The 13,079-nt window shown below is 41.9% G+C and overlaps 1 protein-coding gene and 1 pseudogene across 1 annotated transcript in view; both read right to left on the reverse strand.

Annotated features, from left to right (window-relative positions):
* KLHDC4 (kelch domain containing 4) overlaps positions 1 to 13,079 on the reverse strand; it is a 55,307-nt gene that overhangs the window by 30,128 nt on the left and 12,100 nt on the right. The window contains exons 3-4 of the mRNA XM_007939222.1: positions 11,610 to 11,688; positions 10,626 to 10,724 (exon numbers count right to left, since the gene is read on the reverse strand). Coding sequence (XP_007937413.1) covers positions 10,626 to 10,724; positions 11,610 to 11,688 — 178 coding nt within the window. The remainder of the gene's footprint in view (positions 1 to 10,625; positions 10,725 to 11,609; positions 11,689 to 13,079) is intronic.
* LOC103195591 lies at positions 4,511 to 5,802 on the reverse strand (annotated as a pseudogene).

Consider the following 13,079-nt stretch of genomic DNA (forward strand, 5'->3'; position numbering starts at 1 on the left):
CCTCGGAAGGAAGGTTGGGCAATCTACTTCCGTAGTGATACTGCCTCGGCAACCCAAGGAGGGGTCGCTATGAGTCAGATCTGACTCGACAGCACATAACAACAACAACAACAACAAGGTCCTTATGTGAAAATGGAGGATGATCACATCAGATACAAAATAGAAGATGACTACATATTATCATCATTAATTGCCAAACCACTGAGAATTATAGCCCAGCCAAGATGATGCATGACTTTAACTATCACAGCCAGTGTTACACTCACATAGCACCTCAATGTTTGTTACTGACAGACATACATCAGTAGATAATGTGAAAAATAGTTGGAAATTAGATTTTTTTACTGTTGTCATAAATGTGAAGTGTTGTGTAGTGAGGTGGTTGATAAGTGATGGGTAACCAAACCAAAAAGCCAAATTCATTGCCATCGAGTTGATTCCAACTCATAGCAAACCTCATTGGGTAGCTGAGGCTGTAAATCGTTACTGATGTAGATTGCACCAACCTCTTTCTGCAGAGCAGCTGGTGGGTTTGAACTGCTGGTCTTCTGGTTAGCAGCCAAAATGCCTTATCAACTACATCACCAGAATGTGAGGTTAAAAGAATGTCTGGAATTGTAGATTTGATGCTTTGCACCTTTTGGGAAAAAAAAAATTCAAAGGCATGTAACAGAAGTTTCAGTAGTATTTTCTGAGTAAACAGAAAAATGTATCTATCAGTGGAACAGTCACCTTCTATAATCACTGATAAGTAATGCTGTAGGGGAATCCTTGAACCTGAAAATGAATCTGCCACTATGGTGCTTCATAAGTTATTAATATAAGGAAAATATTTACAATGCTTGGCATATAGTATATACTGTGTACACTTTATGATTATAGTTATTGTTTTTGTTGTGTTACTCTCTTCTCTGCTGTATTAACATGTTCAATTTTCAGAAGACAAGAAATGTGAAATCGCTTAGCATCAAGTGAGCAAAAGGCCGAGGCACCCTGTAAACTATTTAAACACTTAATATTTAAACTTTAACATTCTGTCCTTTTCTTTTAAGGATTTAATTAATTAATCTGCCATTTTTCCAGAGCTCTCCCATGCCTGAGTCACTAAATCACTTTTAAATTCAGTTCTCCCAGGGGGCAAATTAACCATGTAGCTTGATTATTAAGTGGGTAATAGTGCCTCTTACTCACACCCTTGGAGATTGTTTTAGAATTAAATAACTTAGTCTTCAAGAATGGACATGTTCTTGTTCAGAAGAGTTGGAGTGTATTTCTCAGTGATATAAATGATGACATTAGCATTGAACACAATCGAAATTTAAAACAACATTGTTTTAAATATTGTTGTTGTTATTTGCCATCGAGTCGGCCCCGACTCACAGCAACCCCTCCTTGGGTTTCCGAAGCAGTATCACTACAGAAGTAGGATTGCCCAACCTTCCTTCCGAGGAGTGGCTGGTGGGTTTTAAATATAAGTACATATAATTTTATAAACATGCCTTAGCCATTATGCTACCAGAGCTCCCAGCCAACCTGTAACTAAATATAAAGTTTTTCTTTTATACTTTACATTTACATGTATATTTTTTCTCATTTTAAAATTTATTTAAAGAAATAACTGATTATTCAAAGCAAAATCAGTCACACCCATTGTGGGGTTGGTAATGCATAAAGAAATCAACCACATGACAACAAAGGACATGAAGAGAGAATGTGGCCATGTTTACCCCTTACTTACCAACTATCTTGTTAATAGACATTTCACATTTACAATAGTAAAAAATATACTGACTATTTCTGCATTAATGATGTACGTCTGGCAGCTACAAGCACCAAGGTGCAAGGAACAATGGCTGTGATAACTGAAGTTACGCGTCAACTAGGCTAGGCCATGATTCTCGCTGGTTTGCCAGTTATGTAATGATGGAATCACTCTTCATTTTGGGATCAAACGTGGTCATCTTCCATTTCCACTTAACATCAATTTTCACACAATGACTTGGTCTTTGTACCTAGCCATGTTGGTAAGTAAGGAGTGGGTGTATCGTACTGTAGGATTCTTACCACTTATGAAAAATAGCCTAATATTACATGAAAACAGGACGTCTTAAGTTAAAGATGCACATCATAATCTCTAGAGAAATCAGTGAAACAGAACAAACCCGCCAAAATGAAGGATTGCTAATAATCTGAAAATGGAATATTAAATATAATGAATCCAAAAGGCAGAGAAAGAGAGAAGAAATGCAGGCAGATGGGACAAACAGAAAATGAAGAACTGAATGATACATTCCCACTTAACCCTACCGACAATTACATTAAATGTAATGGACAAAAACACAAAGAACAAAGCTATGTCAGACTGTATCAAAAACAGACCCTACTCTCTAGAGGTGCTTACAAGAAATGTACTGTAAACATAAAGACACAAGCAGGTTAAGAGTCAAAGAATGGGGAAAGATATAGTATGCAAACACTAATTGTAAGAAACCTGGGGGGCATATATCTCTCTTTTGGAGAAGTCTCTTGAAGCACGTAAGAATTTAATTTTTAGAAGGCCCCAATCGCCTAGTTTATCTTCTGTGTTTTGAGCATTTTGGATTATGCTTGATAGTCTATGCCATAAATTAGGGCTCCTAAATTTGCTCCTAGTTTTTCCTTGAGGAACTTTATAGTTTCAGGTTTTACATTTAAGTCTTTGATCCATTTGGAGTTAGTTTTTGTGTATGGTATGAAGTAAGGATCTTGTTTCATTTTTCTGCAAATGGATAACCAGTTTAGCCAGCACTCTTTATTAAAGAGACTATCTCCTCCCCATTTAACGGATTTCAGCCCTTTGTCAAAGATCAGTGGACCATAGGCAGATGGATCTATTTCTGGATTCTCAACTCTATTCCACTGGTTTATGTGTCTGTTGTACCAACACCAGGCAGTTTTGACTACGGTGGCTGTGTAGTAGGTTTTGAGATGTGGGAGTGTGAGACCTCCTACTTTATTTTTCTTCTTCAACAGTGCTTTGCTTATCAGACGTGTCTTTCCTTAACATATAAAATTAGTGACTGTTTTTTCCATATCCTTAAAGAATGTTGATGGGATCTACATTGGGATTTCACAGAATGCACAGATTCCTTTGGGTAATATTGACATTTTCACAATGTTCACTCTTCCTATCCATGAACATGGTATGTTCTTCCACTTCCATTTATATAGATCTCTTATGGTTTCCTGAAGTAGTTTTCTGTATACAGATCTTTTGTGTTCCTTTGATTTATTCCCAAGCATTTTATTTTTATGGTAGCTATTGTAAATGTAGTGCCTAAGGCACTTGACTGCTAACCAGAAGGCTGGCGGTTCAAACCCACCAGCCACTCCTCAGAAGGAAGGCTGGGCAATCTACTTCCGTAGTGATACTGCCTCGGAAACCCAAGGAGGGGTTGCTATGAGTTCAGTCCAACTCCACGGCACATAACAACAACATTGTAAATGTGGTGCCTAAGGCATTTGACTGCTAATCAGAAAGCTGGTGGTTCAAACCCACCAGCCACTCATCGGAAGGAAGATTGCGCAGTCTATTTCCATAGAGATACCATCTTGGAAACCCAAAGAGGTGTTGCTATGAGTTGAATCGACTTGACAGTAGTGAGTATAGTTTTGGTTTTCTGTTGTAAATGGTACTGATTTCCTTATTTCCTTTTCAGCAATCTCTTTGCTGGTGTAGAGGAATCCAACTGATTTTTCTTTTAGGCACCAAAATTTGTATTAACCCACCTTCCTGCTCTCCTTTAAAACGTTATACACCAAATTAACCTTTTTGACCCAGGGTTGTAAGAGGAACCAGTATGTTGCAAAGTGATGGCAGATGTATACCTGATTTTACATTTTTCTGGCCCCTCTCAACCTCTGACTGTCACTTTTATTGCTGTCTCTTGGCTGTCCCTTAACTAGTCAAGTCTATTCTAACCCCTGTAAAATAGGGACAGAAAGTACCAACCTCAATGTTCTAAGGTTTAAGAGGATGCCCAGTACTAAATCAGGCTCTCAGGAGCATAAAAACGGTTAACAGTTCCACTCTGCCCTTTGGGTGCGCCCTTTGGGTGCGCCTTCTCATTTACCACGGGCTGAGGACCTAAGTAACTAAGAAACTGAACCTGTAAACCAAGCACATGGGTAAACCACGAGGCCAGGTGAGGACCTAGATGTAAAGTTCACGGGCTCTGACCAATGCTGCCAACTTCCAGCCTAAAAACTGAGTGAGCGAGCACTTTCAAGATCCCCAAGCCCATGGTTCCCTGTGAGTACCTCCCTCATACCTCCAAGAAGACCAGGACTTTGGGAGGGGTTTTTCAATAGCCTGTGGCACCCCTGTAACAGTATGAGGGACGCAGCACGGGGTGTAGGGGGAACGCAACAATGAAAAACCAATCTCAAAGTTAGTGCCGTCTGTTCTTGGGGAGGAGAATCAGGGCCTGGGCAGGGATGCACTTTGGAAGGTGAAGGGCAGGCCTGGCTTTCAGTAACAGCAGTGATAAGGCTTGAAGGGGCCATCGGAAGGGATGTCCAGGTATTGGGCCTGCTTCCCAGTCAGCTTGGTCAGCTTCACATTCAGCTTGCCCAGATGGGCTTCAGCCAGCACCTCATCCAGCTTCTTAAGGCAGGAAGTGGACCCCCAACAGAGTACTTGTCTGGGTGGGTCCACAGTTCAATCTGCGCCAGCACCTGGTTGGGGAAAGAGTTGCTCATCACAAAGCTGGGGTGGTCCAAGGCACAGCCAAGTTGACCAGTTGGCCATTAGCCAGCAAGATGATCCAGTGCCCATTCTTCAGCCGGTAGCAGTCCACCTGGGGCTTTATGTTCACCTTCTCCACAGCATTCTCATTGAGCCACTCGACATCAATCTCCACGTCAAAGTGTCCAATGTTACACACAATGGCATTATCCTTCATCTGCTCAAAGTGCCGGTCAAGGATGAAATCGATACAGCCTGTGGTGGTGACAAAGATGTTGCCCTCCTGACAGGCCTCATCCATGGTGGTCACCTCATAGCCCTCCATGGTGGCCTGCAGCACACTGATGGGGTCAATCTTGGTGATGATGACACAAGCCCCGAAACCTCTCAGGGCCTGGGCATAGCTCCTGCTCACATCATCTTATCCTGCTACCACTGCCACCCTGCCCACAATCATCCATCTGTAGCCTGCTTAATGCCATCTATGAGGGACTCCCAGCAGCCACAGAGGTTGTCAAACTTGCTCTTGGTGGCAAGAGTCATTGACGTTGATGGCAGGCACCTTCAGGATCCTGTTGGCCATCATCTTATATAGGTTGTGGACCCCAATTATGGTCTCCTCGGAAATGCCTTGGATGCCCGACAGAAGCTGAGGGTACTTGGTGTGAATATGGTTGGTGAGGTCACCGCCATCAACTAGAATCATGTTGAGGGGGCCCATTCTTGAAGTACAGGGTTTGCTCGATACACCATAGCTATCCCTCATCTGTTTCATCCTTCCAGGTATACGCTGGAATGCCAGCTTTGGTGATGGCAGCTGCTGCATGGTCTTGGGTTGAGATGTTGCAGCTGGACCACTGCACCTCAGTACCCAGGGCAACAAGGGTCTCAATGAGGGCAGCTGTCACCAAAGTCATGTGTAGGCATCTGGCAATGTGGGCACCCTTCAGTGGCTTGGAGGCTGAGTACACCTCCTGCATGCGCATCAGGCCTGGCATCTCATTCTCTGCGCTATCCAGGGCCTTGCGTCCCCAGGAGGCTAGGTTGATGTCAGTGAGTTTGTAGGGCAGTTTATCTGACAAGCTGGTGGCGCTCGGGCACAGAGCGAGGGGCAAGGGTGAAAGGGGCCAGGCCTCAGGCTATGGAGAGGCACTGGGTGGGTGGTGCCAAGCAAGGGAATCCAATTGATTTTTGTATAATGATCTTGTATCCTGCGACTACGCTAAATCTCTCAATTAGTCCCACTAGTTTGTTTTTTTTGTTTTTTTTTTTGTTTTTGCTGAGTCTCCTGGGTTTTCTATGTACAAGATCATATCATCAGCAGAAAGGGATACTTTTACTTCTTCCTTACCAATTTGGACGTCTTTGATTTCCCTTTCTTGCCTTATTGCTGTGGCTAGGACTGCCAATACAATGTTGAATAGAAGTGATGGTAGGGGGCATCCTTGTCTGGTTCCTGTTTCCAAGGGGATTGGTTTCACTTTCTATCTGTTGTGAATAATGCTGGCTGTTGGTTTTGTGTATATGTCCTTTATTAGGATAAGTGATTTCCCTTCTATTCCTAGTTTTCTACAAGTTTTCTTTTTTTAAATCAGGAATGGGTGTTGGATTTTATCAAACGCCTTTTCTGTGTCAATTGATATGATCATGTGGTTTTTTCTTTTAATTTACTTATGGATTACGCTGATAATTTTTCTAACGTTGAACCATCCTTGCATACCTGGTATGAAGCCCACTTGATCATAATGTATTATTTTTTTAATACATTGTTGGAGTCTACTGGCTAGTATTTTGTTGAAGATTTTTGTGTCTATATCCAGGAGGGATACTGGTCTATACTTTTCCTTTTTAGTGATGTCTTTGCCTGGCTCTGGTATCAGGATTATATTTTCTTCATAAAATGAATTTGGGAGGATTCCACTCTTTTTCATATTCTGCAGTAGCTTCAGTAGGATTGGTGTTAGCTCTTCTCTGAACGTTTGATAGAATTCTCTAGTGAAACAGTCTGGGCCAGGACTTTTTTTGTTGGCAATTTTTTTATGACCTATTCAATCTCTTCTTTTGTCATGGGTCTGTTCAAATTTTCCACCACCTCAGTCTGTGTTTGTTTAGGTAAGCACTATTTCTAAAATTTTGTCCATTTCTTCTTGATTTTCAAATTTGTTGGACAGTTCTTCATAGTATCTTGATGCCATCCTTTTTAATTTGGTTGGTTCTGTTGTGATGTTGCCAAATTAATTTCTTATTCACGTTATTTGTATCTTCCCCCTCTTCTCCTTTGTTAAGTTTGCAAATTAATGTTTTCGAAACCAACTTCTATTCTTGATTTCTTCTAATGTCTTTGTTTTTCACTTTTGCTTCAATCTTCCTTATTTCTTTTCTTTTGGTGACCATAGGTTTTGTTTGTTTGTTTGTTGCTGCTCTTTTTGTAATTGTTGGAGATGCTAGATTAAGGTGTTGACTTTGGCTTTCTTCTTTTTCAATGTGTGCATTTATTGCTATAAATTGGCCTCTGATCACTGCTTTTGCTGTGTCCCAAAGATTTTAGTATGTTGTATTTTCATTGTCGTTTGATTCAAGGAATTTTTTAAGTTCATGTTTTATTTCTTCTACTACCTAGTCATTTTTTAAGGAGGGTGTTATTCAATTTACACGTTTGCTCTTTTTCCACTGATCTTCTTAGTGTTGATATCTAATGTTATAGCATTGCGATCTGAGAAGATGCTTTGCAGTACTTCAGTGTTTTTAAATGTATTGAGCCTTGCTTTGTGGCCTAACATGTGGTCTATCCTGGAGAATGTTCCATGTGCATTGGTAAAGAATGTATATTGTGGTGCTGTTGGGTGACGTGGTCTGTAGGAGTAAGGTCAAGTTGTACTGTTTAATTTTTCTGCATTCTTTGTTGAGTTTCTTTCCAGTTGTTCCTGCATTGAAAGTGATGTATTAAAGTCTCCTACTATTATGGCAGATTCATCTATTTCTCTTTCAATTCTGTTAAAGCCTGACTTATGTATTCTGGGGCTCTTTCATTGGGTGTGTAGATATTTATTATGGTCACATCCTCTTGTTCAATCGATCCTTTAATCATTATATAATATCTTTCCTTGTCTGTTATGGTGATTTTTGTCTTAAAGTCAATTTTATCAGAAAGTAATATTGTCACTCCTACTGTTTTCTGATTGCCATTTACTTGACAGATCTTTTCCCAACCTTTGATTTTTCATCTAATTTTGTCTTTGTACCTAAGATATTTCACTTGTAGCCAGCATATTCATGGGTTATGTCTTCCGATCCAGCCTGCAACTCTCTGTCTGAGTGGTGCGTTTAATCCATTGACATTCAGTGTAATTATCAACAAATGTGAATTTGTTGTTGCCATTTTGTTGTGATTTTTCGTGGTGCTGCTGATTTCTTTGTTCCATATAATTTTCTGTGGTAAGCTCATTTTGTTATGAATCGCATTATCATTTCCTTCATTGCTACTATTATAGTATTTGCTAATAATTTGTGCCTGTACTCATTTTTATTTTGAAGCGGAAATTTATTATTTTTCTTTTGAGGTTACCCTGTGATTTATAACTTTCTTCCCAAGTTCAGAATAGCTCATTTCATCTCACAATTGTCTTGACCTCCTCACCATTTAGAAGTTCTGTAACTATTTTTTTCCTCTTTTTGGTTTGTAGTTGTCCTCATTTGCCAATTGATGTCTCTAGTTTCCTGTTCACAGTTGGACACTTCCATAAATGGGTTGGTTTCTGGGTTATGTTATCATGTGTATTAATGGTCACTTGTTGGTTGGTTCTCTGTCCAAAGGACTCTCTCTAGCATCTCTTACAAGGCTGGTCTGGTTTTAACAAATTCCCTTAATTTATGTTTATCTGGAAATGTCCTAATCTCACTATCATATATGAGGGAGAATTCTGCCGGGTATATAATTCTCAGTTGGAAATTTTTTCTTTCAGGGTTTTAGACGTATCATCCCATTGACTTCTTGCCTTCATGGTTTCTGGAAACAACCTAGTGCCCATACATAGAGGGAACAGATAACCAAAGTATGGTACATTTACACAATGGAACACTACAAAACATTAAAGAATAATGAAGAATTCACAAAACACCTCGTAACTTGGATGAACTTGGAGGACATTACGAGGAGTGAAGTAAGCCAATCACAGAACTTTTATGAGTACTATATGCGTCTGTTATTGTGAAAAGTCAAGGAAGGATTTGCACAGGGAAAGAAACGTTCTTTGATGGTTACTTTGATCTAACTGCTAGCTAGATGGGAGACACATGCTGATTTGGGTGAACAGAAAGGCAATATACCAAAAGCGGGTGACCAGCACAGCATCACTAAAGAAAAGGAAGACATGGAGAAGTGTACAAGAGGTACAGACAACAACAGTAAACACTATTACACACACAATACTGCATCATCAATAATAACAAACATCCATCTATGGGTGGATACATAGCAGACTGGCAAGATGATCAGAGATGGGCAGGCAAATAGGACTATAGCCATGACTATATACAAGTACAGCAGATGACATTCTTACATACATATTTGTATGTGCTATAAACATTTCCATATATACAATAGAGCCAACAGGTGTCAAAGTTATGATAATGTCTTTGCCACAACCAAACACCTTGAGGGAGTGACTAGGTAGGCCTGCAGGTTCAGGACCACAGTCACGGGTGACATCAACCTCAACTGTTCTACACCGTACTTTGCTGAGGGGAGACTGATATCTAAAAGTTTGTAAATAATCATCCAAGATGCAACAACTATTGGTCTCATGTGGAGCAAAGAAGAATGAAGAAAATAAAAAACACATGGAAGCAATTAGTCCAAGGAATTGGTGGACCATGGGAACCTCAGCCTCTGTGCCCCTGAGACCAGAAGAACTACATGGTGCCCAGCTACCACTGCTAACCACTGTGAAAGGCATCAAAATTGGAGATCCTGCAGAGAGTGGGAGAAAAATGTGGAACCAAACTCAAAATCATAAAAAAAAAGCTTACTGGTCTAACAGAGACTGGTGAAACCTCCGAGACTACAACCCTCAGTCACCCTTTGAGGCTCAAACTGAACTCACTTCCATAGCTCAACTTTCTGCCAAACAATAGACAGGCCTGTGAGTTGACAATTATACCAGGTAGGTACATTCCTTAGAACAATTAACCATAAGGGCAGCGGGGATACCACTCAGAGGGCAGGAATACAAAGGAAAGAAGGACACAGGGAAAAGGTAACCACAGAGAGGACAAGGGAACGGCAATCAATGTCACGATACAAAATGTGTGTCGATTATTGAATGGAAAACAAATTTACTCTGTAAACTTTCACCCAAATCATAATAAAATGTTAAAAAAGGGAAGTGCCTGTCTTCCTGGTGCTTGCAGAACATCTAAAATCACTTGGATGCCACTTCCCCATTCCACCCTGTTTAGAACACAGTTCATTCTAGAAGAATTATCATCTTCTTGGACCATTCACCTTCTCATGCACAGCTCATTTTCTTGCTTCCATCTCTCTAGCCATCAGATCTTGGACTGTGGAGCCCTCTCACTCAAATGGCAGTCGGGGTGCAGGTTTTCCTGTACGGCTATCACACACCAGGCTCCACACTAGACTTTTTTACCCAGACTATCACGTATCATCATTACACACCTAAAGGGACAGGTGCTCAATTCCCCAGTTCACAGAAGAAATTGATGAGCAGAGAAGCTTTGTAACTAGCCCAAGTGGCAAGCAGCAGAGCTGGGACAGCCTGTGAGGCTCTGGGTACCACAATCCTCTCTTTCACAAGCACTCCAGTGACAGCAGAATTCCCAAAAGCAAAGCCCCTAAAGGAAAGATGGGAGGAGTCTGAAGATCCACTCAAGAGATTACCTGGTGAGCACAGCGCCGGGGAGGTGGGTTGGGGATTTCGACTTTCGTCCACGTATCCTTTCTGATGTTGTAGGTATAGAGCTCGTTGTACAGAACCGTCTGCAGAAAGGAAGGATGTTAGTGTTCTGATGACGTGCTTCTGTGCGCATAATAGTAACGGGAAGAATCCTCCCACCGTTAGACTACCCTGCAAAACGTGTGCAAAAGAAACAGGTATCACGCCAACACGGGGGCTGTGCAGTTCCCCAGGACCCTCTGGGACCCGAGACACAGAAGAAAACCATCTGCCCACCAATGCCTGCTATTATCCAAGTTACTGAGATCCTTGGCCACTTGGTAAGATCCCTCCTACTAATTCAGACCTGTAATTCTTAAGTGGATGGAAATTCACAGAGGAAGATGGATGAGTGAAGTCCAGGCCTGAGGGTTCCTCACAGGCTGGAGGGAACATGAGCCAGTATGTTTTCTGTACCTACTCAGAAAACAAAGGTATTTCTGGAGCGCTCAGAACTAACGTTGCTCCAAAGGCTCTGCTCTACGGCTCATGAGCATTTTGCATATTCAAGACAATTGCAAAAACTGGATTTTCATTCTGGAAAGCCCATCAGGAGAGTAACAGAGGACACGAGGGATCGACTGTGAACAGGCACAGGCCACTGTCCAGCAGGCAGTCACAGGAGTGGGAGGGCTGAGTGAGCAGGAGACATGGGGCCACACACCAGCCAGAGAGGGCAGGCATGTGTGGCCGGGAGTGAGAAGAGGGTGAAAACGCTCAATGCCAATGCCAGCACTGTCATTCTGTCCCTAATGGGGTCTGGGGGATTTGTGGAGGGCAACATTCCCCATTAGTCCTGACCACCCAGGAGGCAAGGCAGCAAGGTGGAGTTAGAGGACCCGTGCAGGTTTGCCATCAATGCTTTAAATGATTTTATGTCAAATGACACCCACAAAAATTGGGGGGAAAAGAAAAAATATATACTTTACTTTTTTGCCATTGAAATATTCACCTCCGAAAAGGATCAACTCGTCTTTCTCAGGATGAGCAGAGAGTGATGCATTTAACCTACAAGAGATACAAGCAGCAGGTCAACATGGAACTGATGTGCAAGCAGCTGTCCCTAACACCCATCAGAGGTCTGCTTCTGTCCTGCCAGAGGCTCTACTCCAGGCCTTTGTAGCGGCCCACGGAGGAGGCGTCTGGGACGGAGAAAGGATGCAGAGGCAGCACCCTCAGAGTCAGCCTGTGGCCACTGATTCACACCCCCAGAGCAGCCCAGGCCTTGGCAACTTTCTACAAATCATCAGGCAGTAAGAAGGGCGGGTCCAGTTGCTCCTATGCGGTAGCTGAGTTGTCCAGAACTGGCCTGCTTTAAGGTCTATTCCATTACATCACAGTCAAAACTGTTCTCAAAACTCCAGTACTGAAGCCTCTCAGTACCTCCAGTACACCTTCCATGTGGAAAATGGAACGACTCACCTGCCTGTTCCACACACAAGGACAAAAAGGCGGAGCTCTGGTGGCACAGCGGTTAACATGATAACCTGCTCACTAAGAGGTCGGAGGTTTGAAACCACCAGTGGCTCCTTTGGAGAAAGATGAGGCAGCTACCACTTTTGCAAAGATTTGCAGCCTTGGAAACCCTTTGGGCAGTTCTACTTTGTCCTATGGGGTCAATACGAGGTGAAATCAACTCGTTGGCAGTGAGTTTATATGGAAATTATAAATACATTCTGACCACCTCAGTAGAAATTAATGAGGAGGATTACTTTAAGGGTCCATCACCAGGAAATAGTCTTTAAAATCACCTGGAGTGGTGTCCCCAAGGGGTATTCCAGTTCTTATTCATTCTAAAAGATGTTTCTTACAGAAAAAAATGTTTCAAGGTCAAGTAAGTTTGGGAAATCTGAAATCTCTGCTTCCCTCTCGGGAATTTACTGAGCACAGAGATGGTTCAGAGAGTGAGAAATTCTGCAATAAAGAAACCCTTGTTTCCCAAAAGTCTCTGACCCCGAATCTGTTTTTCACCTAACATCTATCAATTTTCTATAGAGAAGCAGTGAACGAATTTGAGAACTGACAATCTACGTCCTAAGTACTGAAACGTCGCTGGTGTTCACAACCAACCACACAGCCTGCCTGCATCCTGGACCGCAGAGCACAGCCATCGTGACGACACTGGCGTCTTCTTCCTTCCTCGTTAAGTTACATTTGCACCAATACTTGGGCCTCAACACATTTAACAACAATTGGCAGTTTTCATGTCCTGTTTTGTTTTTCATAATATGACCTAGAGGTAGAAGGTAAGACATTACTACAGTTAGTGAGAAAAGTCTCATTCTCATCTAACAACTGCTCCCTCACCTCATGAAGCATTCCCAACTACCTCAGTGTGCTAGATTGGGTTCTCTAGAGAAACACAAAAAAAACCCAGCAAAGTATATATATATATATAT

This window comes from Orycteropus afer, unplaced genomic scaffold (assembly GCF_000298275.1).
Source record: "Orycteropus afer afer isolate SDZICR_OR568_19922 unplaced genomic scaffold, OryAfe1.0 scaffold00057, whole genome shotgun sequence".
In the NCBI taxonomy this organism is placed as follows: domain Eukaryota; kingdom Metazoa; phylum Chordata; class Mammalia; order Tubulidentata; family Orycteropodidae; genus Orycteropus; species Orycteropus afer.